This window comes from Ornithodoros turicata, unplaced genomic scaffold (genome assembly GCF_037126465.1).
Source record: "Ornithodoros turicata isolate Travis unplaced genomic scaffold, ASM3712646v1 Chromosome36, whole genome shotgun sequence".
NCBI classification, from domain to species: Eukaryota; Metazoa; Arthropoda; class Arachnida; order Ixodida; family Argasidae; genus Ornithodoros; species Ornithodoros turicata.
Window position 1 is genome coordinate 1,112,955 of NW_026999366.1, and position 26,546 is coordinate 1,139,500.

The 26,546-nt window shown below is 45.1% G+C and overlaps 1 protein-coding gene across 1 annotated transcript in view; it reads right to left on the reverse strand.

Moving 5' to 3' along the window:
• Positions 1 to 731: 731 nt before the first annotated feature.
• Positions 732 to 26,546, reverse strand: part of LOC135373937 (uncharacterized) — a 205,062-nt gene continuing 179,247 nt past the window's right edge. Inside the window, exons 12-14 of the mRNA XM_064606979.1 lie at positions 9,717 to 9,810; positions 6,224 to 6,348; positions 732 to 871 (exon numbers count right to left, since the gene is read on the reverse strand). Coding sequence (XP_064463049.1) covers positions 732 to 871; positions 6,224 to 6,348; positions 9,717 to 9,810 — 359 coding nt within the window. The remainder of the gene's footprint in view (positions 872 to 6,223; positions 6,349 to 9,716; positions 9,811 to 26,546) is intronic.

Below are 26,546 nucleotides of genomic sequence, written 5' to 3' on the forward strand. Positions count from 1 at the left end.
ATTTCAAAATCTAAGGACTGGATATAATTAATAAATTATGTATATTATTCACATGTACTGCCTTGTGTTTTTGTTTCTTCTGTTACAGGTCGTGAAGTTTTCTCGGCTGGGTTTTTCTCCTTCACCTGATCGGCATCACAATCGGCACAATTCCCAGCACTATTGGCTTTAATAAATATACCTCAACTTGATTGGCATTACAATTGGCATTAATAAATATATTTTCACTTGTACTTTTTGTGTATGACCCTTCTTCGCATGCCTCTGCATGTTATAAGCGCGCGGAAAACCCTCCGCACACGCGTGGGGAAAAATACGCGCAGGGCTCAGGGGCAGGGCCCAGGGGTCCAGGTTGCTGAGTGGACCGGCCGTAGCCTGGACATGACTGAATACTGCTGCGACAAGCTACGTCAAACGACAATTCAGGAAAACGCCAATGCGCGTGGTGGCAGGGTTCGAACTTTCACTCTCCGGATCTCCGTCAAGCGATGTCACCTTTGTAGCACGTCAGCTTGGCTTTCACCTGAATTATCTGCCTCAAGTGCAGGGCCGGACAAATCAGTCATGATTCCTGTCTCGTCGCGCGTTTCTAAGTCACTCATCCAGTGAAACACGAGGTGGGCGGTATCTGTGGCAGACTTCTTCTAACAGGGTGTGGGGTGAAGACAGCCTTGGTCCAGATAAGTATCTCAAGAAGACTGTGGAACCGCCAGTTGTACGTGAAAAAGTCCTTACCAGCAGTACCATTTGTTCGCCTCTTTGTTCACATATTCGGGGGGAAGGACGAGGCCGTGTTCCCTCAGAAAGCTTTCTTCGCAGACAGTCTGTGCAAGTGATAACGTTTTGTTCGGGCACTTTGATGCAACGTCGCCTGAAAAGGGAAACAATTATGCATGTAACGTTGCCCCAACTAACTTGTACAAATAATTTCACAAAGACTATCTCCCTGCTTTCAAGAAACCCAGTAGAAGATTCATCCAACAGTGATTACGTGGTAGTCAATTTTTCATATGACTTACGTTTTAAGTTCCTACAGTTTGAAGGATTACTGTTCTCTTGCAGACTTTTCGCGATGACCTGTCTAGAATACAGACAGGTCATGGCGAACAAGTGCATTCGTGTACATTTGTGGTCGTTGCCAGTGTTTAGGGCTTGATGCTTCTTCCGTAAAATCGTTCCGGTGCGACGCCGTTTTATTAGGAAGAGCTCAGAGTAAGTGCCCCAGCACACTCGCGTCGTGCAGTTTTTAACATGTGTTATCTTGCAGAATTCGAGAAATCCTTGTTGACATGAAAAAGTAGATTGGAAGGCTTGTACAGGACATCCCGGATTAAATGAGATTCAGGACAGGTCCAGCACCCCCCCCCCCCCAACGTTTCCCCTACGCGCTTATGAAGAACTTATACGACTTAATAGCCAGTTTGTGAATTGTGAACTGAGACACAATCGGTTTAGTGTTCACGTCTTTGCAAGTGTGCTTCCTGCAGCATATGGATGTTTATTGCGTTTAAAGTATCTGTATGGTATCTGGATCCGATTGCAAACATATTTCACCAGGTTTGTACGGCTGGTCGTTTGTCTGCATTATAGTCTTTCTTAAACATAATTTTCAATCATTGCATATTCAAGCATATTGCCCCACGAAGTTACAGCAGGCTCCAACAGCTCCCAATAGAGCCCATAGTTTGACATAATTCACACAACACTGGGCACACGACCAATCAGAGTGCGACGTCGTAGATATTATGCATAGCCATTGGGCCAATAAGGAGCTTCAACGTTTTGCTGAACTTTCAGCCGGTCCTGGCCACCATGAACTTCTACTGGATTTCACGCCTCCCGCCGTTATACGGTATTCAAAGTAACTGAAGCGACTTTTGGCTAAAGGAAACATTTTATTCACACAAAGCACAATCGGAGAGCACACACAGTCTCGGCCAATGAGCTTCCAACGTTGTAGATGGGCGCAGTGGTCCATATTCTACAGCCGCATCCTCGGGTACCTGAGGAGTACTGGCTACAGTACGTTTTGAACAGTCACTTCACCTCTTGTGATATCATTGCTTTTTAGGCCTCCTGTCCTTCCTCAGTGCTCTGATGCTAAAGACTTTGAATCTCTGTTGTGCACTTGTGTATCTCTGTCAGGAATATATTCGTCCAGTTGTGTAATTGTTACGTATATATAATGCATCATGTCTTTATAAAACGTTATTCAGATTGCTTCTGCTTTTCGTTCATCAATTCGTATAAGTAAAAAAAAATACACCGGAATGCGTGGAGGGCATGGTAATGGGACACTTTCGGGGAAAGAGTCCGGAGCAGATATCGGGAATCCTGATCGGGCCTATGTCTTCCCAGTATTGACAAACGTGCGTAGGACCGTTGCCTGCAGGCGGCACGCGCCCGATTTGTCAGGATCTTCGCCCGTCATCGGTCTGCGCGTCTGCCAATGGGCTGTGCTGCTTGGGCTGTATCGCTCAACTGCAAAAAGGCATCTACGCTGCTCTATCCTTACGATTTTTTTACAAAAATCTATTACGAATGAAACACTGTGTGTGAAAGGTGTAGCCACTGGCACCGACATCATGGTCGTTATCATCCTTGAGACTCAATGGTTCTTTCGGATTTTTCTCTTTGTTGAGATGAAGCGCGTGTCCTTTTACCTTGCCTGTTCTTCTACACTCATCTATTCAATTATGTAGCTTCCTCTATCTCCTGTTTTTATATTTCTCTGCACTGTGTCGTGATGAAACACAGAGGAAAAACAAAGAGAGAGAAATCGAGACACCAATAAAATGATCTCTGGAAAGCTACTGTATGAACCCTTATTATGTACAGGGTGCTTTTATTGTTTACAGATTTTGGTTAAAAAAAGAAGCAAAACTGAGAATAACAGAGACGCCATCTTGCAGGCATGTTATACGAGCCCGTGGACATCCTCTCAGGAACTACAGGATGGCTGATTACCTGAAATTCAACTTATTATATTTTGGGGGGTAAAATGCGTGATGTACTACGTATCCTTAAACGAACACTTACTTTGAAACACAAATCGCTAAAGTTTGCTATGCATATGAGCAGTAACTGAATCGCCAAAACTGTGTGTGCAAAAAGAGCGACGCCCATTCCACGTCAAAGGGCCACGTGGTTTAGGGCGATCAAGCTGATTGGAGTGAAGGCTGATCTGCTGTTCAGATAGATCGGCCCTATTTGTGGCCCATATAAGCTGCGACACCGATGGTCATGCCGATTCGGATTATCTCTCGTACGTGCTTGTCTTCGGATCGCAGAAAAGGAGCTAGGATTTAAATAACGGCTTGCTGAAAAACTGCTATCTTTTACTTCTCCGAAAGCAGTCAATAAGTGAACTGACGTATTTTAGGTAATTAGTCGTGCAGTAGATGTACGCGTTTTCCCACAGGACGTACGCCTGACCGCATAACCCCGGTGCAAAAACCATGCTTCTACCTGTGCCGCTCCACAGCCTTATTGTAAACAAATTCTGTAGAGAATAAAACCATCGGGTTGTTGAACAAATGCTGTCTCGTAAACGGCATGTTGGGTGCAACTTGAGTATTTCATGTCGCACGCCGTGTTATTGAGGGATATAAGTAACCGACCGACACGCATGAACGCCGAGGTAATTAGCGGGATAACAGCATAACAAAAGCATTTGCGTTACTTTGATTTGGTACAGGTAGCGGTCTCTAATTTCTTTTCTGTGCGACCAGATTCCTTACTGTTGAAAGTACATCGGGATCTTCGTTAATGATTGATTGGAATTTGTAAATTCTTTTTTTTTTATTCTTTCTAATTCGAATTCCTTTTAATTCTTCAATCGAACTTTAACTCCGTAAAGGCAGGGAACAACACCAGTCTCACCTCATTTACAAATTTCAATCACTCATTAACGAAGATCCCAGTGTACTTTCAACAGTAATGAATCTGGTCGCCTAGATGGCATATACTTCCCTTTTTTCCTCTTTTTTTTTTCTTTTCAGCTACGCCCCCAGTACAGCTCACCCTGAGCTGGCTCACTAAGAAGAATGACATCACCAAACGGACTGGAACTTGCGGAATGTTCCAGAATATGACTCACCGACTACCACGTGGCACATCTGCACCGATTGCGAAGTCACTTACCGAACCTATTTAAGCATTTGCAACCCTTGTACCACTTTCGTCCTGACGAAGACAGTGCCACTGTCGAAACGTCGACCGTTCTTTTATAATCTATGTTTTAAATTACCCATTACATAAATTAGTTTTTGTTAACTTTCCTGTAATCTGTCGTCCACATCTTATTATTTTACTTATATATATATATATATATATATATATATATCTTGAAAAGTTGGAGTTGGATCGGAAGGCTACGTAATTATAGTTGAAATAAATGGGAGACAGGAGACGAAAGTAGGGGAAGTAACAAAAAAGGGGTTTATTAAAACTTGAAAATTATAAAAGTTAGGGAGGATGTCTACGTTACGGCGGAAGCTCCGCCTTCTTCGGGACAAAAGAGCAAATATATATATATATATATATATATATATATATATATATATATATATTTATATATATATATATATTTATATATATATATATAAATATATATATATATATATATATACAGGGTGTCCCAGAAAACGTGTCATTGAATTATAATAAAAAAACTACACCACGTAGGGTCATGCGGTCAATGGCATTTGTTCTTGCTGGGTTTTTGCCACCTCCTCATGTGAATGTCGTGTAACCTAAGTTTAATTTTGTAAATTTTTGCTAGCTTAAGTCGAAAAGTTGCCTAGTAAAGGTCACTTTTTTACCCCACCAATGTGAAGAGCGTGTCTAATTTAGTCAAATTAATGATAATTGACAGGGATACTCAGGAGCTATCCCATCGGAAAAAATAGCCGAACATCATGCTCTACGGAGGTCGCACAGAATAGCGCACGATGAATTTTTCAGCGCAATCTTTGTCAGTCCGACGAAAGGAGGTTGGAAACCCAGCCCTCCCCGACATCGCAGAAAGAGATAAAACAGGCACGGCTTATCACGTCCAACTTTCTCTGGGATAATGCTTTCCCTCTCCCAATTTTAGGAACTGTTACTTTTTCTACTATCACTCTGTGGGCTGGCTTCGGAACCTCCTTTCGTCCCACTGAGAGCGATTGCGCTCAAAAAGTCATCGCGCGTTATGGTCGGGTGCCCCGAAAAGCATGATATTCGGCTATTTTTTACGATGGGATAGCTCGTGAATATCGCTGTCAATTATCATGAATTTGAGTGAATTCGGCACGCTCATCATATTGGTGGGGTAAAAAAGTGACCTTTACTTGGCAAATTTCCGAGTTCAGTTCGCAAATATTTACATAAACTTGGAGTACATGACATTCACATTAGGAGGTAGCAAAAACCTAATAAGAACAAATGCTGTTGACCGCATGATTCTAGGTGGCGTAGTTTTTTTATTATAATTCAATTACACGTTTTCTGGGACACGCTGTATATAGATTCTCGTGGAACGATGCGACAGCACCAGAGGACACATGTTTCGCCGTGTTTGCGGCTCGTCAGCCCTGGGTAGCCGCGCATCGTTCGGGATTGGCAAACCAGGGGTCACTCACCCAGCGATGTACACCTGGGAGGGTGTCTGAGCACTCCTCAATGCCACAGTGCAAGCCAGTGAATTATAAAGATGGGGAAAAAAGCCATTAAAGAAATAAGTCATTTAAGTCATCATTTACTTATTTCTTTAATGGCTTTTTTTCCTTCTTTATATATATATATATATATATATATATATATATAGTTGAAATAAATGGGAGACAGAAGACGAAAGTAGGGGAAGTAACAAAAAAGGGGTTTATTAAAACTTAGAAATTATAAAAGTTAGGGAGGATGTCTACGTTACGGCGGAAGCTCCGCCTTCTTCGGGACGGAAGAGCTAAATGTGGCCACGAGGCTGATAAGCCTTATCAGCCTCGTGGCCACATTTACCTCTTTCGCAGAATAGAAGCAGAATTTAGCTCTATTGCAGAATAAAATACATAAATGTTGATTTCAAATTTTTCGATTAATATTGGAACGATAATTGAAGCCAGCAGACACAACTGCGGCTGTAGGATGTGGCAACTTCATCGCTGGATTTAGAAACACGACTGTTGAAACCTGCCGTGCAACATGTGTTATGCGCGCGGCATTCTTTTTGTTATTTGATACTCACAGACTGGCTTCGACGTTCCACAGTCAGCGTTGATGTCCTTGAAGAACCGCTCAAGAAGAAACGTCTCATCGCATCTTTGTCTTTCGAGTATTTCCGGAACACAAGTCTTGCTGTATTCCATAACACTAGAAGAGATACGACCTATAAGTAACCTCCGAAATTACAGGGACATTCTGACGCCATCTCATGACATCCCTTGATTGAGTCACGCAGAATAAGCAGCACAGTCAACTGCACAGGAGAGATGGAACAGTTTTTCCCGGCATTCGAAGCGGCAAGCTACCTCAAACGTAAATCCAGATAATTCGGAAAGAGCCAATTTGCGTGGTGCAAGGAACTTGACTATTATTAGGAATAATTTACCTTCTGACAACATGGACAGACCCACTCGCTGCTTTGTTCACCAGACCTGTATCAGCGGCCGTGTTTACATTAACTCTGCAGAGCAGGTCCAGTTGACAGTCGAGTCGGGTTGACCTCATCCGACGCGGTTTACATGAACTCTCTTCAGCGAGAGCCGATCGCAGCGACGCTCCGCGTCCAGTGGAGTCGAGCCGTGCCAGCGCAGCAAATGCGTCTCTTCGCCTGTGTTTCTGTACCCGTCTGCGCGGGCCTACGTTGAGCGATTGCTGTCTCGGACGCAGCGTCACGACGTACTCGATCCCGCAGATCATTCGTTCCGAGCTGGACCAGTCGTCGTTTACATGCACTTCGCTGGTCGCGTGGAGCGAGTCAACGCGCCCCTGTTGTCGCGTTGACGCGACTCGACCCGGCGCGGAGTCAACTCGACCGAACAGCGTTTACACGAGCAAATGGAACTCCGGTCGAGCTCATGTAAACTTGGCTAGTGTGACACGTGAGGGGTGAGAGCTGCCACTAATCTGTTTGGTGTTGAGATAGAGGAGGAGCAAGCACAACAACTGTGATACCGGGGTCTGTTGTGCTTGTGGAAGGCGCAAGGTGTACTACTATTCTTGGGTTAGTGAATGCTGAGGACAACTCAACTCGCGGTGTCGCTCCGGCAGCACAGGGACGTAATGGTTGACGTACGTAAAGCTGTGGTTGGTAGTCAGATTAGCCTGCAGAATCATTAAGCCTGGCCTCCCTGCAAATTGGCATACGATCACAGAGTACATCAGCACACAAGCTAAGTCAGCTACTACTCCTCTGTGCGAGACGCCACCGCGTGTCCAGATATCCTCAGAATTCACTAGTCTAATAATAGTATACCTTACTCCGACCAGTAGCTCACCCGCTTCTACTGAATTCCCGTTCTTACAGAGCTGTTTCCATACTTGTGTATATATACCGTTTCTCTTCTGTAACAGTTAACGGTATCTGTTCGCAACCATATCTCCCAACATCAGGAGTTCCCCAGGACTCCAACCTTGGGCCACTCTTCAACGTTTTTGTCAACGATCTCGTTATGTGTATCCGACATTTTAACTTGCTACGGTATGTCGAGGATGTGAAATTGTTGAAAGTAGTCTCATCCCCATTGGATTGCGCCTTGCAACAAAGGGACATCGACCGTGTTATCCAGTGGTGTCGCACGAGCAAACTTCTAATCAACACAGGTGTCTTTCTCTCGTAAAACCAACATAACCTGTTATAAACACTGTTCCAGCACAAATGTCATCTCCCGCGCTAACTTGGTCCGTGACCTCGGTGTCACGTTCGATTCGAAATGCTCCGCATTGCGCACTCTAGGACTCTGGGACATACAAAGATATTCCCAAATCCTGATGTTTTGTATGCCCATATAAGGTCTATGTTGAGCCTCGCATCGCATACGCATCCTTAATATGGAACTGTCTAAGTAACCCTCAGCGCCTAGAAGCTGACCAAAACAAAGCGCTCCACATTTCACACTACCTATATTTCGGTTGCACCCCGGGATTCCAGACGTACAATTATGAATATCTACTCAGACACGTTGGTCTCATTCCCCGTTCAACTCAGCGCGACATTACCGATGCCACTTTCTTATACAAGTGCCCTCAGTCTCGAATTGACCGTCCACAGTTGCTATGATCTCTGCCTTTCGGTATTCCAGGAGTGTCCCTACGGAAGCATCCTACATTTTTTTACCCTGATGTATTTAAAGGGGACACTATCTCGCGAGGCAAGACCCTCGTAAACTCGCTGTCATATGATTTTTTTTTCTGTAACACTTCCCGTTCTACTCCAAAGAGGTTGTATCTAAAGTTTTCCATTTGTGAAGTTCACTCATTTTGCTTGTGCCCATTTTTCTTTTCCTGACATCCTGCAGTTCTTCTGATCAGTATTGGACATAATTCCTTCGATCTTTTACTCAGCTTTTTGCCGTCCTTTAGTCCTGTAATTTCACGTATGCGTAATGTAAAATATGTTATGTAAGACGTGCCTGTTATTTTAGATATAAGCAGTCTATCCACCAACGCTATTGTACATATATTCTGTGGCCTACGTGTGTATTGTGTAACCTGTGAGTATATTCTCCATTTCTTGGGTACCTGTCGTTTTCGGCATTATGTAGAACTTTGTGAGTGTGCGCCAATACCGAGGCCCTCGAGGCTGTTTTGGGCACATAATAAAAATGTGTGGCTGCAGTTGTTCTGTTTTCTACCATGTCCCTGCTTTCATGCTGCTATTCGTCATCATGAACATAATAAAAATTATTATTATTATTATTATTTGATAATAAAAAGCAAAATGAAGACAGCTTTTTCACCAAACCACACAAACTTGGCTGCACTAGACAGAACAGAATAGTAACTGTGGGTGAATTAAAGGGGAGAAGAGCAAAACACAACGTTCCATGTATTCACATAAGCAAAGTTCACTCCTCCAGGAGAAGATGCGAAAAAAGTCACCGATTCTAGCTGCCCCGTAAATACAAGTGATTTACGTCCCCGTCCTGTCCCGTCAGTCCGTAGTCTTCTCGTGAATATGGACATGGGAGAACTGATGTTCTGAGGCTGGAACACCATAGAGGGGACAAATACATACAAAGCCTTCGTTAGTCTTCTCGTGGCGTGCTAACCTGCGGTAAATATCATGGGGCGCAGCCGAAAGATAATTCGTACCAGACGACACGGAGATGCGTTCCAACGACCAGTCAATATTCATGGTTTGAATGCTTCATAATGCACGGCGAAACTTTTGCCCCCATGCGAGTATTTTCTATTTCCATTTTTCTATTTTTCTTGAGTTCTCCTCCACTAGAATGTTCCGCGGGGATGACGGGAAGCGCCTATTGTATCAGAATTTGTGATATATAGCACGGATGTGCAAGTGGATGCAACCCTGTAGGACATTCCGAGGGCAGTTGAAAGAAAAAATCCTACCCGGTTCGGCATCCCGGGATCCACATTTCGAAATCGTGATACCACGGGATTGTAAAAACGGCTCGGGATCACGAATCCTAGGACGCCGATAACCCCGTCCCACTTTTTTCTGCTAAACGCCCTCGCTTTATGGCCGTTTGAAACGCACATGGAAAAGAGCTTACCAACAATGCAGTTTGGATGCGTCTTGCAACTTCTGATAATTGTTGTTGCACGTATTCTTTGCACTGTCTAGTAATCCTGTAGGACAGATGGCACCTGAAAACGACAGATATGATTTCGTTTCATCGATGTTTTCGCCGCGCGGAAACTACGGATTCCATGTGGAATGGTACGATGACCGAAGAATACCAATGGGCAGTCCTGGGAAGTAATCTAATCAGAAATAACTTTTTTTTTCTTTATCATGGGGCTCCAAGATCCTTGCGGCTTTAAATGGACAAATCAGACAAAGTGAATCACAGGGAACAGTACTGCAAAGCAACAACACGGGAACGCAGCAGAATAAAAGTGACGCGGATTGGTAGCACTACAATCGAAATGAAGAACGGAGAACAGTGCTGAATGGTGCATGATTTACAACAGAGGTGATGGATGAAGGTAAATAATTCCACAGTCTAAGTGAAAAGAGCTTCTATGGGAAATGTACGGTTCATATTTGTGAGCAGCAGGAGCAGCATCGTCAATGAGTTTTTCCATTTCCAGATATACTCACATGACTCGGTACCGAGCAAAACCTCAACTCAACATCTGACTATTTTACTGGCCACACGTTCGACTCTCAGCACCAGAAAGCTTTTCTTGGTCCGTAGATTGCATGTTCTTGGAGGCAGACAGGGAGTCAATGTTGTATAAATAACCGTGCAGTTAATGAGGTGTTGCAATAATAATCAATAATAAATACAGATAATAATTATAAGTGAATAATACTAATAACAATAAACGGCAATACTTGATTTCCATAATCGCCACATAAATTTCAGCACTGAAGATTGACATTGCCCGGTATGGGATGTGATCGCAGACACGTCTCAATTACCATTGCGCATGTTACTCCTCCTTGTGTTCTTGACGCGTGCTGCACGTTCTTTGAATCTCTGACTTAAAGCTGCATGCTCCTTGCTTTGAAGCTGTCATGGTTTCTGTATTTTGACATATTAAACGGCATATTACGAGAAAGACTCTCATCGCCTGAGCTGAATAGATTGTTTCTCTGGAGAATTTCCGATTTTTCGAGAATTCCCGACATAACTACTACAATGTAACTACACACGTGCTCACCCAGCACCTTGACCTGCTCCCAAGGAGTCCCATTGAGTTGCAAGAGGGGTATCGAAAAAGTATGATGTTCTCCCTGAATGGTTTGTACCCTGTACTACTCTTTTCTCGAAGGTGAATTAGAATTCATCGAAACAAAATTTTCCCAATATGCCTTGTTAGCTTAGTGACGCGTCCACCTGGCTTTTGCACACGATTTTTAAAGGAAAACAGGTTTTGTGCAGTTGCATGCCTGCGGAAGAGATTTCCGAGATCGGTTCTGTTCCCTCGTGTCGTGTCATTCGCCTCATTAACACTCATATCATCATTGGACGATGGCAGACTAACAGCTTTCGTTTGAAAGGGGTTACAGTCCCAATGTAGAGTGCGCGTCGTTAAATTATCTGTTACCTGATACAACTTTAAAACCACAGAAAGTAATCGCAACCCCGAAGATTCTGATCTGTTCATGTACTGTATTCTTATTATTATTACTGGACCATTACACTGAAGTGGACCCTTATATTTATAGTGGCAATGCCCCCGTACACTTGATGGGTTGCACAGCGTGAAGTCAACACAACAGACGAATTGATTAGCACTCTTCACAGTACCCTATCAAGGCAAATTTTAATTGCGACTGCCTCAAGAGGTGGCTTCAGTAGATGTATTACAGCAATTGTTTTAGATTTAAGGATTGTAACACCACCAGGTGAATATGTTGCATCTGCACGATCTTTTTGGAGCGGGTTATAACACAGGAGTGAGTGGGTTTGTTGTGGATTCAGGTAATTTTCTTGTAACAGAGAAGAGGAATGTGCCATACCTGTCTGAAATATCATTTAAGTCATAAAGGTTGGCGAAGAGCCCTCGACAATTCCACTATTTTGACAAGGTTGGTTTATTATTACGCCGATTATTATATCGACGAGGATCGACATAGTGCAGAAAAAAGAGATGAAGCGTGCAATCTGGGTCTGCGTTAATGAGAAGAGTGTGCTGTTCAGAGAGAATATTTCTTTTTGGGGGTTGTTATTTGCTGCTTCTGAAGCTTTCTGTTTTTTGAGCAGTTTCGAGTTTCCAGGCGGTATATCAGAGAACGAGCCACTCGCCGATAGATTACCCATGGGCTGTCTTTTGACTAGGCGCTCGTGCTTGTGATTCAGCTTTACGAGCTCGCCTGCCATCACCCTCCATCGAGGTAACGTCAGCAGGTGGTGCCTGTGAGAATGACACCACCGAAGAGGCTTGTGCGACAGCAGGCACTTCTGAAGCAGAAGCTGGCATTTGAGGAAGAGGTGAGTGTTTTGTGCTTTGCATTATCCTGTTTGTCTGTGTTGAGCAAGTGAATTCTGGGTTTCTAGGAAGTAGGGCTGCAAAGGATTTCTGGAGCTGGGACGAAGACAGCTTTTCTTCGCTTCTGGATCGCTTAGTCTAGACGTGCGTCACCTCTTTCTCGAACTTCCGTTTTGGACAAGACTTAGAGTACGAAGAGGGATCACCTTCGCAGTTGACGCAGTTATCTGGCCCTCCCCAAGCAGCACACAATATTGGGCCCATATTGGTTGGTCGTCGGCTATACGGGTCCAATATGGGACCAGTTTCGTCAAGGTTTTCCGCATATGAGCTCAAACTGGGCAATATGGGGCCCATATTGCCCAGTTTGAGCCACTATTGGGAAAATCCTGGCAATATTGGCCCCATATTGCCCGTGTAAACCACGTATTGGCTGAAAGTGCAAAAAATGGTACCTTCCCGCGTTGCACAAACGCCCAAGCAGCACGACAAGATTGGACGTTGAAGTGTATGAAATGCCCAATTCAATACGTCGTTGCATCCAACAACTTCCCGCAGATCATAGACATTCTTGAAAATAATCAACATACGGGGCAATCCCATTGTACCATTCACTAGAACTTGACAACTCAACTTTCCATTTTCTGGAAGCAGGCGACATCTTGCTTCGCATGCCAATGCCAATTGGTCGAACCGACTGAGAGTAAGCGTGGCCGTTTCAGCTAAATCACGCGTCATACAACTAATGCGCGACAGTCGGATCGGACGTTTCATACGGGCTAAAATGTCACAGGCTCTAATGATAATGGAATTGTGGCTAGGTCAAGTAAAAAACACAATGTTTGATAGAAAGGGATGGATCTTCTGTAAAGTTAGGTGCTTTCAAGTTACTGCACGCTGTGTGAGTTGCTGAGGCGTATGACCGTCACCGTCACCGTCACGAAAGTGTTTCGCTCCTTCGTACTCTCGGAGCTGGTTGGAAATTCTTGGCTCATGGACTATCGCGATTCCAATGAAAGCTCCTGAGGGATGTTTGGCATTAGTGGCAGTTCAGTGGGACTGCCTGCCTAGCACTAGTCCATCCTGCTCTTCATTTTTAGGACGAGAGGTTTACTTTTTTTCTAAATGTAATTGTATGCAACGTGGTTCAATGAGATCTGCAGAAATGAAAAAGCAAAAAGGAGAGAGAAGAAATATCAGTGCTCAATATTAAAACGGATAATGCTTTATTATTACACGGACTCCCCTTTGGCGTTGCCACATAAGTATTTCCAATATTGGCGCAAAATGGGCTGCCCAATATGGGCAGCCCATATTGGTACAATATGGGGTCTGGTTGCACTCCCCATATTGAAAATCTTGGCAGCCCATATCGGTCCAATATTGGAGCAATATTGGCGTGCTGCTCGGGTCCACACTCTCTGAAATCATGGCCCTGCTTCGTGCATATACACAGCATGCAGATCCCTACAAGCATCGGATGAGTGGCCGAAGCTATAGGAATTGGAACACCCGAGGGAGTTTGGCACGTAAGGGCGTAGCTCGGTACAGATATAGTCTACCTTCACTTTATCTGGAAAAGTGTGGCTATTGAAATTGAGAACGGGGTCTCTATTGGTGACAGTCATTACTTTTGCATATTTTATCTTTTAGGTTCTCCAAAATTTCCTCAACAGAGATATCGATGATTTGCGGAACAGCTGTTACCACACAAACGATGCCGGGAGGCAGGGATGTTTCTACTGATTAGTTCTTTGGTTTCGAGGATGTGGTCGCTGCACACCCCCTGATGCACATTTGATCAATATGCCCCTGAACGATGTTTCTTAATTTCTGCATTCTGGAGAAAGAACGACGACATCCTTCCAGAGGTGTGTGACCACTGTACAGTATCAGGTATTCCTGTGAAAGAGGTTGGTATTCATAGTTGTCGGGATAGCTGGTTCCGGCACATTTATTGTGTCTGATCAAAGCATAAGAAGTTTTACCCATTTCAGGTTTACCTAATGAGTCTTCCGGTTGGGCACTCACACCTCGTAGTCCCACATGTGAGAAGCTGTCAGAGTTATGAACAAAAACAGAATTATTCTGGTATTTGTGGTGTTCCTAGACTCTTTGTGGTGTTTGTAATGTGCACATCAAAACTGTCTGGTGCGACACCAGGCGATTCTGGTGATATTTACAGGTGCGATGTTATCTGGTGAGTGCGCTAATATGTGCCATGATCGAGCTCACCAATACGTGATGACGACCTTCAGGTGATTTCTTAGCTGGGCCTGAACTCACGCCGTGTCAGAAGATTGTGATCATGAGTTTCAAGACCCAAAATGCCAAGCTCTGCCAGACATACAGGCCGTCGCGTGATGGTCCTATTGAAAGAAACAGACTGACCAACCAAAACCCCCATCACCCCATAAAAAAAAAAAAAAAACACCGCCACCGTTCAAGGCCTCTACCCTTCGCCTCACGTTCTCTCGGCAGAGTACGGATAAGACCTTGGGACTAAGGGGATAGGGACCGCAGTGGCGCCACTCAGCAAGAATCGGCGAACACTAATACCCTGCTGACAAGGGATAAAGTAACATGTATATCTTATTACACAGTCTATGCCCCTTTGATACCATGGGTAAGGCACAGATCATAGATGGAAAGGCTCTTATTCTAGCTGAGGGTATAGTACGGACTTCTGTGTATGTGATGTGTATAGTTTCAGTATTTTATGAATTTTGACTTATAGGACGTCTTCTACCACATGATTTTTATAGAGACACACAATCGCAGTTAAACAGAGTTATATGATAAATACAGATGTCAATAGCATAAACTAACGTAAATTTTTACCCTCTGAAAATTGAACCCTCTGAACAGGGTGTTGTGAGGGGTTCAAGGTTTACAGTGTACGATAATATTTTTTGTACTACAATCGACATTTATTTAGGGGTCTCCAGACTAGATTTCTGGGCTGTTAAAACTGTAACGCAACAAATAAGAAAACACAATTGTGTTGAGAAACTGTTGATGTAAATATATACAAGTTTTCCCTTTTATTCGACCCAGGTATTTCATAAAGCTGTGAGAGCAGCGCTGATGTCATCTTTGGCAGGTGTGTTATTCGTCCAGGTGTACTGCGTGCAGCACAGTGTATGCTACTACTGCACGAGAAATTGATAACAGTGCGTTCCGCATAGATGTGTATTGATTTTCGTGATTTGTGGTAGGAGCCTAGCTTACGTTAGGTCAGGATAATTCAAAAAATCGCACAGATTCCAACGCTTCCAAACGCAGATTCCAAACACACCACGGACCTTCGGACATTGGACGCGCTCTATGTGAAAGCAAGCTGGAAGCTGTCGTGGTCAAGAACAACAACGTGATACCCGCCACTACACAGGAATAAGGCGCTTTGCTCATCATAGTTTCGGAATGAGTATCACAAAGTCCTTCTGATCTGCTAAATGGTCAGTTTTAGTACATTGGATGAACTCTACGAAAAAGATATGCGCGAGAAGTGACATCCGCATTTCTGCCTTGGACTCGACTGCCTTTTCGCAGAACGCATGGCGCTGGCGGAAGGTACACGTGCTAGTGAGGGAGGCAGGTGTTCCTAAAGATGGTGTCTGTATGTTCTCAGTCGAGGGATTTCAGAATAACGTGTCATCATTTTAGAACGGTGTGTCATTTTCTATAACCAGAGCCTTAAGGGAACTGTATCGGGTTCCAGGAAACCGTGCTAGAAAATACACGAGTCCTTCACGAAATTATGTGCTTGCTATGAAATAGATTTTTATTTCCGCGACTAGCGGAGCTAATAGAAAGAAGTGTTCTGTTGTGAGTCAAGTGTGAAGGTCCAGAAGTTAACTCTGGTTAAACAGTAATTTTCATTTACGGAAATTATTCTGTTCCTCGCAGATATCGTTTACTGAGATGTGTCGGCTTTTGAAAGAGGGGAGCTCCAAATGGCTTTGCGTTTATAGCTTAGAGGGAGTAAACACAGATTCGCACAGATACCCACAACACCCTAACAACCCACAAAAGTCTCGAAGCCACCCCCCTTGCTCAAACTTGGTGAGGTTACCCAATATCTCTTCAAAGAGCATAAAAATACATGGGAGCAGTGACGTCGCACCCCCTCCACAGCCCAATACACACCCATGCACAAAATTTTGGGTTAACCACTGATGTTATTACTTCACTTCTCTGGAAATTACGTCAAGTACTGTACTAAAGCCAGCGTGCTATTGATCCAAAAGGTGTGTCCTGTCATATCAACGGACACATCCGCGAGAAGATAAATGCAGGAGCTTCCTGGTTGATCGGTAGCGTAGTATTGCCAAGCGATCTGTCTGTTGCGGTGGTGAAAGCCATGTTCTAGGGCAGCGTCCATGGCTGACCGCACACGGAAATGTGCCAATCCTTGACTTAAAGCGTCGAAGGAAAGCGCCCAACGAGAACGCACATCCGGCACCGCGATCCGAACCTCGGTCAGATTCCAGTTTTGGCGTGTAAAAGCGTTCGTCTTTTCCACGGAGCTAGAGCAACTGGAGATGTAAGTGAGACACGAAAACGAAAAGAAAGAAGGAAAGAAAGTACATGACAAGTATTTGTACACAGTAAATCATTTTACACCTTTATTTGCTCAAAAAAGGTGTATTCTTATAAAAACACCCTTTTCTATTCCGTAGAGGGTGCAAGAAGAGCATTACTAAAGGTGTAATATCGACATACACCACGTTTTATCCAATGTCTATCATTAAGGGTGTAAAGTGGGGTGTTGAAACAGGTGTTTACCGTCGAATACACCATTTTTACACCCAATTAGGATTGGGAATGTGGTGTTAAAAACGGTGTTTTATTTCGTGAGAGAAAAATTATGCTGGTTTCACAGCTCCGCTGAGCAAGTAATCACATTATAGACGATAACCTGAGTTGAAAACACAGTATTTGACAGGCAGGGATGTTAGAAATTTAGCTTATATCTTTGACTGGTTGCAAGCGTGTGTGTTAATTGCAAAAACGCATTCCCGTCACCGTTACGAACGTTTTCCGCCCCACTACATGTAACGAACGTACCCCAACAAATTGTATTTCAGTATATGATCCATCCGACACGCCAATATAGGCTACTGACGGTGCGCGAGTTCTCTTCCTCACTAGGCACTCACGTTGGTCCCACAGTGTTACCAAGTTAACGAGGCGTGCCTGCGACGCATTGCGCTCCGGTTTAGGTTCTACGATGGAACCACGGCTGGAAGTCTGCCGTGTTCACGGTGCTGCTTGCCATAGAAGAAAGAACGTCGAATTGTATGTGTCGGCCACTGGTCTCGGCATGCTGCCGCGGAAGCTTCCATTACACTATTTGCGAGGGACTATTTGCTAGCAAATAATTCCATCATAAAAGGTGTTTTCAATAGAGTACTCCCCTTTTAAGGGTGTATTTGTTTTTAAACGCCCATTATAACAGTGCTTTATTAGAAATTAGTGTGTATTAGAAAACACCCATCATTTGAGTGTAAAGGCAACACCAAAAAGGTGTGCGCCATGGGACAAGCCATTTACACAAAAAAAGTGTAAAAAAGTTTACTGTGTACTAGTCTCAGTGAATAACTCTTGTAATTTCCTCCGTAATTCTTGTAATAATTTATTGTTTTAATCCTATCTTATATGATTGCCCTACTGCAACAAGAGGGACGGCTCAATATGCTTGTTACCTGTTAGGATTTCATTTTGTGTCGGAACGTTTTTTGTTAGGAAACCTGTTTAAATGACCAAGTGCGTGTTTAATACGCACATGTTGGCCGATGTCGCTGTCTTCACTACTACCGTTATTGTGTTTGTTAGTGTTTAGAAAAATGCTGTTAAGCGAATTGAGGCTCTGACGTTGGCAACAGTGAAAGATAAATGGACAGAACAGAAAACAAGCTGTACAAGATTGGGCTGGTTTTGGTAGCAAGCACGATGAAAACGGAAAATTTAGCGGATAAGTTTGAACGCTATGTTTCTAAGTGTGAATGAATCCGCGATAAAATATAATATCTGCATTTTGGAATCATGATGACCCAAGATGGCGACATTTGGTTGCGCTTCCGTTTCCCAACATCGACTGCATTACTCGCAGTTATGGGTTGCCAAATGGACAAACGCGTGGTATGCCACTAGTGTCCCATGCGTATCCTGTCCACTAACGAATAAGACGAGAAAAAAAAAGAAAAGAATAACAGCAAAATGAGCGCACACGAAGAACAGGCATTGTACAGATGTGTCCTGTTTGGTCCCAGCCTCGTTTTTGTCTTTTTCTTTTCTTTTTCTGCGTGTGACGCACAACCTCACGGGGGTGGGCAACGTCACGACTACCGCTATTGGGGAAAGTGGGTCCTGGGCCGACTTCGAAGGGAACTCTGCCGACATATATATCACAGGGTCTGAAGGACAACCCACGAAAAACCGGGACGGCACAACTGACACCGGGATTCGAACCCCAGTACCTCACTGCCTGACGCCACATGGCCACCATACCCAAAGCTGACCAATCGCCGCCGACAAGAACGGCACTGGCGTAGTGAGTACGTAGGTACGTGCGCGGTCCTTGTTTTGGTTCACTTGCATAGCAAACGTTTGCCAATTCATATATCAAGGTTCCTTCGCTTCTCGGCTGTTTCATCAGGACGATAGATTTCAGTAATGGACGTTTCCCAGAAAACATGCAATGACTTCGTTGATTAATGAATGTAACACATTTTTCGTCCAGTACTTGCACACACTGCCCTACGAGTATCCGCCTGATCGCATAAGTCGCCTGTGAAGATGACATCACTGCTGCTCTCACCGCTTTTTAATAAAATATGTACCGAATAAAAAACACCTTGTACATATCGAACAATTCTGCTGTTAAGAGGAAACAAAAAAAAACTACTATGCAGAAAGTTATGGAAAATACACCATTTGGTTGCAACTATCATAAGTGTGGAGCCGTTGCTTTTCTGCGTTTTCTCTGATGTGCCTTATTGGGTTTTATACTGATGCATTCAATTTGTGCAGCATGATCTGACCCAGCACGGAAGCGTCATCTTCTGTTTGGCCTTCTTGTGTCGCTTCAAACACAAGCTGCAGTGATGAGCATCCCCTGCCGATAAGTGTGTCGTGTCGAAGGAGTAATCTCACTCACAAATTTCATGCCACGCCTTCAATTCCCTGCGCTAACGATACGGTTCTTTGAATTCGGTCGATTGTCAGTGCCATCATGTTGAATATGTAAATAATTGTACGATAATGATGGTCACACTACCACCTTTGTTGTGATCAACATTACTAATTAATGAGATATTAAAAGATATAAAAATATGTAGCAATCCTTAAAACGACAACGGAAGACAGCAGAGGCTAAAACCAGTTAGAACACACTCCTCCTGAGATGTGGTGACCTTTGCCACCGACGTAATCAGAGCTACTGTTCTCCGAACACATGTAGGATGCATTATGCGCCAGCGCCCTTCCTGTGGTTATACTCACACATCGAGTTCGATGCTGCACATTGGTATCTCATTTCACTCTGCATCTTTGCAACATAATTTTGAAGAAGTTGTTCACCACAACCTTTGGGTTTTAATTGGTCTGGAACACAATTCTTCTTGTAGTCCAACATGCTGCAAAAGAAAGCATACGAATATCTCTTACATGACCCGGACCATCTCGCGGCTAATAAATTCTACTATTACTATTCGCACTAATTACAAACCAGCTCCGGATTGTAAGACAGACAACACGTGACATTGAAGCACAACCCTGCAGGGAATACAAGACGTGACCACATTGAATTCTTCCCGCAATTTTAATTAGATTCAATAAGAAATAGGACTGCCAATTCGTCCAACGTGTCCAGGACGACCATTTACCATTGACTGAATTGGACGTTTGCAGTGAAGCTGCCTTCGCGAAACCGGGTTCCGCCGCGTTGTGTGGCGAAGACCGCATCCACGGAATAAAGAACCGAATGGATGAATTGATTTAATGCCAGTGCATTTAATGCCAATGAGAAAAGCTGATTTGCAATTGATTTAATGAGATCCAACATTTCATGTATCACAGACTCCGCCAATACAAGGAATGAGAAGTCAGGTGGAAGAATTGTTCTAATTGGTATCAATGAGAAACTGCTTTCCAGTTGATTTAACGAGATCAACCATGCTGCTTGGCATGTTGGTAATACAATAAGTGAGACGCCAGTTGTTGGAGGAATGGGCGTAATAGTGACCGATGGTACATGCTCATTCTAAAATTAAGTAATGATATGATTAGGAAGAAAGCTGTACGTCCGCGCAGAAAATGAGCTAATTCGAGGGACTGGTCTTATTCGGACAAATGAAATTCCAGAATACGCATTGTATCGAAAAATATGTCACTTAAGGAAATGAAAATTGAATGGAAATATGTAATTAAAATTTATTCCTAACAAATCAAGTAGCCGTTGCCCAATGTCACGGAGGCTGACCGCTGGTGCAAAGGCAAAGGAGGGCGCGTTGTAACACGTTTTCAATGCCGCACCACATAGTGATTCGTCCGCCTTGAAAATTGTTGAATTTTTTTGGAATGTTTCTTCAAAAGTACATGTGCCGTGGTAACTTCGTATTACTGCTCTTACTTGAAACTATTGTTTTTGCATTCCGTGCAACATTCAACAGGGCTTATAGGGACGGTCTCGTACCCACTGCCCCTTTCATAAACTGTACCATTCGATTGCCCTTTGTTGAAAATGGAGTGCTGCTAATTTACACGACAAAACACGCCACAGTTATTCAATAACCGAATTCAATTGATCAAGATTGCAGAGCATGTCGCGATCTGTGTTAGAAAAAAATAAGAGCGACCACGTCGCCCTGCGGGTAAGTCCGTGATAGGATACATAAATCGTCTGCTTTTGCGCGCGCTAGTGTATAGGCTTGAGCAGACGACTTTGAGAAGTTACTGAGCACCGCGGCAACTCTCGTACATTTTCTTTCAGTTCTCAGGTGAAAAACGCACGGTCCAAGAAGTGGCAAGCATGGTGGTTTAGAACAACTATGTTAACCCTCAGAGACAAGTTCAAAGTCGCAGGACACCCTCATCCACAATCACAAATCTGAAGTCGCCGGCCATCGGCGTGCGCGGTCGCATTACAGCTCCGACCAAAAATATATTACGCGCGCTTCCATTACACTCCGCTGTACACTGATCGTGCTTCGAAATGAAGTGTCGCTGACGAGGTACATGGAGAAGGAATGCGTGTTTATTTAAAAACCGCATTAAATACTCGCGGAAAGAAAACACGTGACTTAGCTTCCACGTATCCGATTATGCACCACATTATCGGGGACCCGACAGTCAATACTCGGACTACATTCTCCGCTCGCGGAGGTATATGCCTGAGTGTCCGCATTTCGAGAGCAAAGGGGATGACTCAACCCAATGCTTCTGTAAGTTACAATTACCATGACAACGACGACGTACCCGCACGCCGACGTCATACATCAGAGGCCTTTGCCAAGCTCTGATAGAGCTTTTTGTCTCTGGCTCCGCCACGTTTGTGGAAATAAATACTATAGCCATTAGCCACTACTACTGAATAGCCATTTGATTCAGCCACGCAATGTCGAATCAGGAAGGGGAGTACAAGTGAGAGCGTTCGATGGCAGCAGCAAGCTTTTTCACCACTGGGCACGGGTGAGGCTAGGCATTCCTGACGCAGTGGTAGTAACGGACGCTTTGGTTATACAAGACGTCGAGTATGACGTCCTACTCTCCCGCCCTGACATGAAGAGATAAAGACTAAACATTTACTGGGACGATACCGTCTCCGTGGATAATGAGAGACCCACATGTATGGTCACCACCCCAGTCCCAGCAATACGCACACAGGAGGACGTTGCTACCTATTTCCCAGAGATCCTCCCTGTTTCAGGGTACCCAGGAACAACCACTGCGCTTCAAGTACCTTTCCGGCTCGCCGATGAAGCACTGGTTCGTCACAAACCCTATAACATGAGCCGTGAAAAGAAAGACTGAGCTACAAGAGATGCTAGCTGCTGATATCATTCGCCCATCAACGTCCACCTTTGCATCCCCTATCACCATAGCGCCCAAGGCAGACGGCTTCTTTCGCTTGTGCACCGATTACAGAATCGTCAACAGGCAAACTGAGATCTTTCCGTTCCCTATGCCTCGTATGGATGATATCATTAACGATACAGGTGGTAGCACAGTCTTCTCTACCCTCGACCTCTGCAAAGGCTTCTGGCAGGTGCCACTGACGGAAGAAACCAAGCGTTACACTGCCTTCGTTACCCCTTTCCACTTGTATGAATACAATAGACTTCCGTTTGGGTGGAAGAATTCGCCCGCGTGGTTTCAAAAATTGATGACGTCCGTACTCGAGCCTTACATCGGACACTTTGTTCATATGTATATCGACGACATACTAGTGTATTCTCGATCGATGGATGAGCACAGCAGGCATCTCCAACAGGTACTCCAGAGACGTGAAGCGAACCTAACTGTGATAACTAGTAGAGACATTGAGTAGCAACAGCAACGTTTATTCCAAGGTGGAACCGCGACTGGAATGCAGCGCGGACCGGCAAACAAGCACACAAGCAACAACCCTCAGCGCGAGCCAAAATCAACCTTAGCTTCGTCACCTGAAGCTCTATCACACTTCCCCCTTTAAGCAACACCGTATCTGTCTGGTTCACGACGACTGCGTAACGGGTAGCGACGACTGCCCGTGACGGCGCTCGGACGCTCCGTCGAAGTGCGACTGTCTTTGTGATCCGCTTCTGTCGATAAGATATGAGGGCGGTCGGAATGAGGAAACTGTGAGGAGGTCCCGCGTGACGACCCTTCCACTTCCGGAAACGGCAAGGGAAACTCTTCATTAGAATCGTCAATCGCTGCAGGACGACAACGTACATCGGAAGCGGGAATGTTCTTCGAACATTTCCAGGACTCCACAGTTTCTCTCCGTTTCAGATGATCTTTATGGACTCTGTGAACTTTCCCCGAAGCATCTCTCACCGTAAAGATGACGGAGCCCTGCTTGCTCACAATCGTCCCTGTCTTCCAGTGTCCCTTCTTGGAGTTGTCCAACATCCAGACTCCTTGGTCGACAGAGAACTGTCTGTCCTGAGTTCGTCTGCCATAATTTCGCTTTTGACGCTCCCGTGCCAGACTATCTCTTCCAGAAAACGTCACCTCAGATGGACGGACGAGATCAAGTAGAGAACGATAGTGTCTGTTATTCAACAGCTCACAAGGAGGGCGGCCTGTGGTGACATGCGGGGTCACTCGGTATTTAAAAAGAAAGTCACGAAGTTTGTCCTTGTCACCTCCCTCTTCGAACCGACGTAGGGCAGTCTTGAAAGTTCTCACAAAATTCTCCGCCAGACCATTTGACTGCGGATGGTATGGCGGAGTGAGGACGTGGTGTATTCCTCGTTGTTTCAAGAAATCCTCGAAGACCTGACTTGTGAATGGCGGTCCATTGTCTGTGACGAGAACTTCCGGTAGTCCGTTTTGGACAAAAATCTCTTGAAAAGCACTGATCGTTTTCAGAGCATTGGTACCAGTCATCTGGATGATGTCGGGCCATTTGCTGAAGGCATCAATAACAATCAAATAGTGCTTCCCATGAAGCTCTGCGAAATCCGCGTGAAGACGATGCCACGCCTTGTCAGGTTGCTCCCACTGATGTAAGGGAACAGGGATCTCCTGCGCAGCCACTGCCGAGCACTGCTCGCAGTTCCTGATCCTGGATTCAATGTCCTTATCTAGACCAGGCCACCAAGTATACGAACGAGCAAGCATCTTCATTTTCGATTGGCCGATATGGCAGTCATGCAGAATATCCAGAAGTTTGTGCCTCAACTTGGTTGGCACAACTGTGCGCATTCCCCAAAGTATGCAGCCCTTGTGCATCGTTAGCTCCGTCTGCCGCTGGTAAAACGGGGATAGATCCGGTGCAACATGACCTGCCATCCACGTGAAACATATTTCGCTACCTTTGTTAGCATGGGCTCCTCAAGTGTGGCAGCGGCAATGTCCTTAGCCGTCACTGGAAGGGTTGACATGTGGTAATCTTGGACCGCAAAAATTTCGTCCGTTCCAACGCTGAAAACACCCTCTTCTGCAGCCTTGTCAAATTCATGGTCCGGTCCTTCCGGAAGCCGGGAGAGACCGTCTGCGTTCGCAATTTTAGACGATCCCTTGAACTGGATGTCGAAACTGTAGGACATTAGGATGAGTGCCCAACGCTGTAACCGGCTTGCTGTCGTTACAGAGATACCTCTTGATGGCCCAAAAATTACCGTAAGGGGCTTGTGGTCGGTGTACAATACGAATTTCCGGCCCCAGAGGTACTGGTGGAATTTCCTAACGCCGAAAATGATGGCCAAGGCCTCTCGTTCAATTTGGGCATACTTTGTCTCTGCAACTGTGAGTGTCTTTGACGCGTGCGCGATTAGTCTATCTACCCCGTGGAGCCGGTGGTAGATAACTGCCCCGAGACCTTTTGAAGAGGCGTCGACTGCCAAGAAAATTTCCTTAGTGGGATCGTAGTGTGTTAACACCTTCGCTGAAGCTAGCATGCTCTTGATGCTCTCAAAGGCTTCGACGCACGCAGAAGTCCAACACCACGACGCTCCGTTCTTGAGTAAATCATTTAAAGGTGAACACACATCCGCCAGACCTTCCAAGTATTTGCCATAGTGCTGAACCATGCCTAAGAAAGAACGTAGTTCTGATACTTGATTGGGCGGTGGCATGTTAAGGATCGCTGACACCTTCTTCGGAGAGGGCCGAAATCCGTCGGTATCTACGATGTGACCGATATACTCCACTTGGGTTTGCAGGAAAGCACATTTCTCCCGCTTCAGAGTGAATCCGAATTCTTGCAGTCTTGCTAGGACCTTAGACAGATTGCTGAGATGTTCTTCATCGTTACGGCCCGTGACAATAATGTCGTCGAGATAGCAAGCCACAGACGGCAGTCCTGAGATAACTTGCTCCATCGTGCGCTGGAAAACAGCAGGTGCCGAGGCTATCCCGAAAGGCATACGATTAAATTGGAAGAGACCCTTGTGCGTATTTATAACCAGCATTTTTTTGCTTCTTCGTCGAGTTCCATTTGAAGGTATGCCTCTGAGAGATCGAGCTTCGTGAATTTCTCACCCCCGTTGAGAACCGCCAGGAGCTCTTCCGGCCTTGGAATGGGGTATTGTGCAATGGCCAGCTGCGGGTTAACCGTGACACTAAAGTCTCCGCAGGCACGGACGGCCCCGTTTGGTTTGGGCACGACCACGATTGGTGTCGCCCAATCTGATACCTCCACCGGTTGCAACACTCCATTCTTCACCTGACGTTGTAAATCGGTCTCTACTGCCTGTCTTGTGGCAAAAGGGATAGGACGTGGCTTGAAGAACTTCGGTTGTGCCCCCTCACGTACATGAAGATGGACCAGCAACTTGGTGCACCTTCCGAGGCCAGGGCGGAAGAGCGCTGAAAATTTTCCCAAAATCTCGTTTAGTGACTCCTTGGCAATACCGACGCTCCCCACAAACAGCCTGTTGAGGTCGATATCCAGTCGCCTAATCCACTCTCTTCCAAGTAAATTCGTGTGTTCCATTCGTGTGAACAACACCTGCAACCTTTGCGTTCGGTTTCCGAACGAAACATCCAATTCCGTTTGTCCACGAAGTGGAATTTCGCCCTTATTCAAACCGCGTAGTCGATACGGCGAAGACTCTAGCTTCGGCTTCCCAAGCTTTATAAACGTGCGGTCATCCAGCAACGTGGCCCGTGACCCAGTATCCACTTGCAGTGTGATATCCTTGCCCAAAAGGTTACAAGTCAGATATCGTCCGTCCTGTTCATCTGCCAGCAACACGTCCGTAACTAGTTTGACTCTGCTCGAGTGCTTGGGCTTGTGTTTCCCGGTGGACATCGATGCACGTCCATTCTGACACATCTTAGCTATATGACCAGCCTTCCCGCAAGAGTGGCATTCTTCTTTCTTGAATCTACATGCATCGGGTCCGTGGTTGGTATTCCCACAGCGGAAACACCTGCGACGGACGGTCTCTGGTCCCGCAATCTTGTGGACAGGAACTTCAGAATGAAGCTGGCGTGACTCTGCTTCTGCCGCCAACGAACTCTCCGCCAAACGAATGGCTGACTCCAACGTCAACTCTTTTTCCAGGACAAGTCTTGCTCGCACCCTCGGATCCCGTAAGCCAACGATGAAGGCTGTCAACAACGAGCAAGCCCGGGTGTCCCTCTCGCCTTCATATTCGCAGCGGCCAACAATGGCTGAGAGTCTCTCCACAAAGTCCTTTACCGACTCGTTTTCCTCCTGTCGAGACGAGAAAAGCTTGAAACGCTCAAATTCTTTCAACCGCTTCGGTGTGTAATGTTCCGAC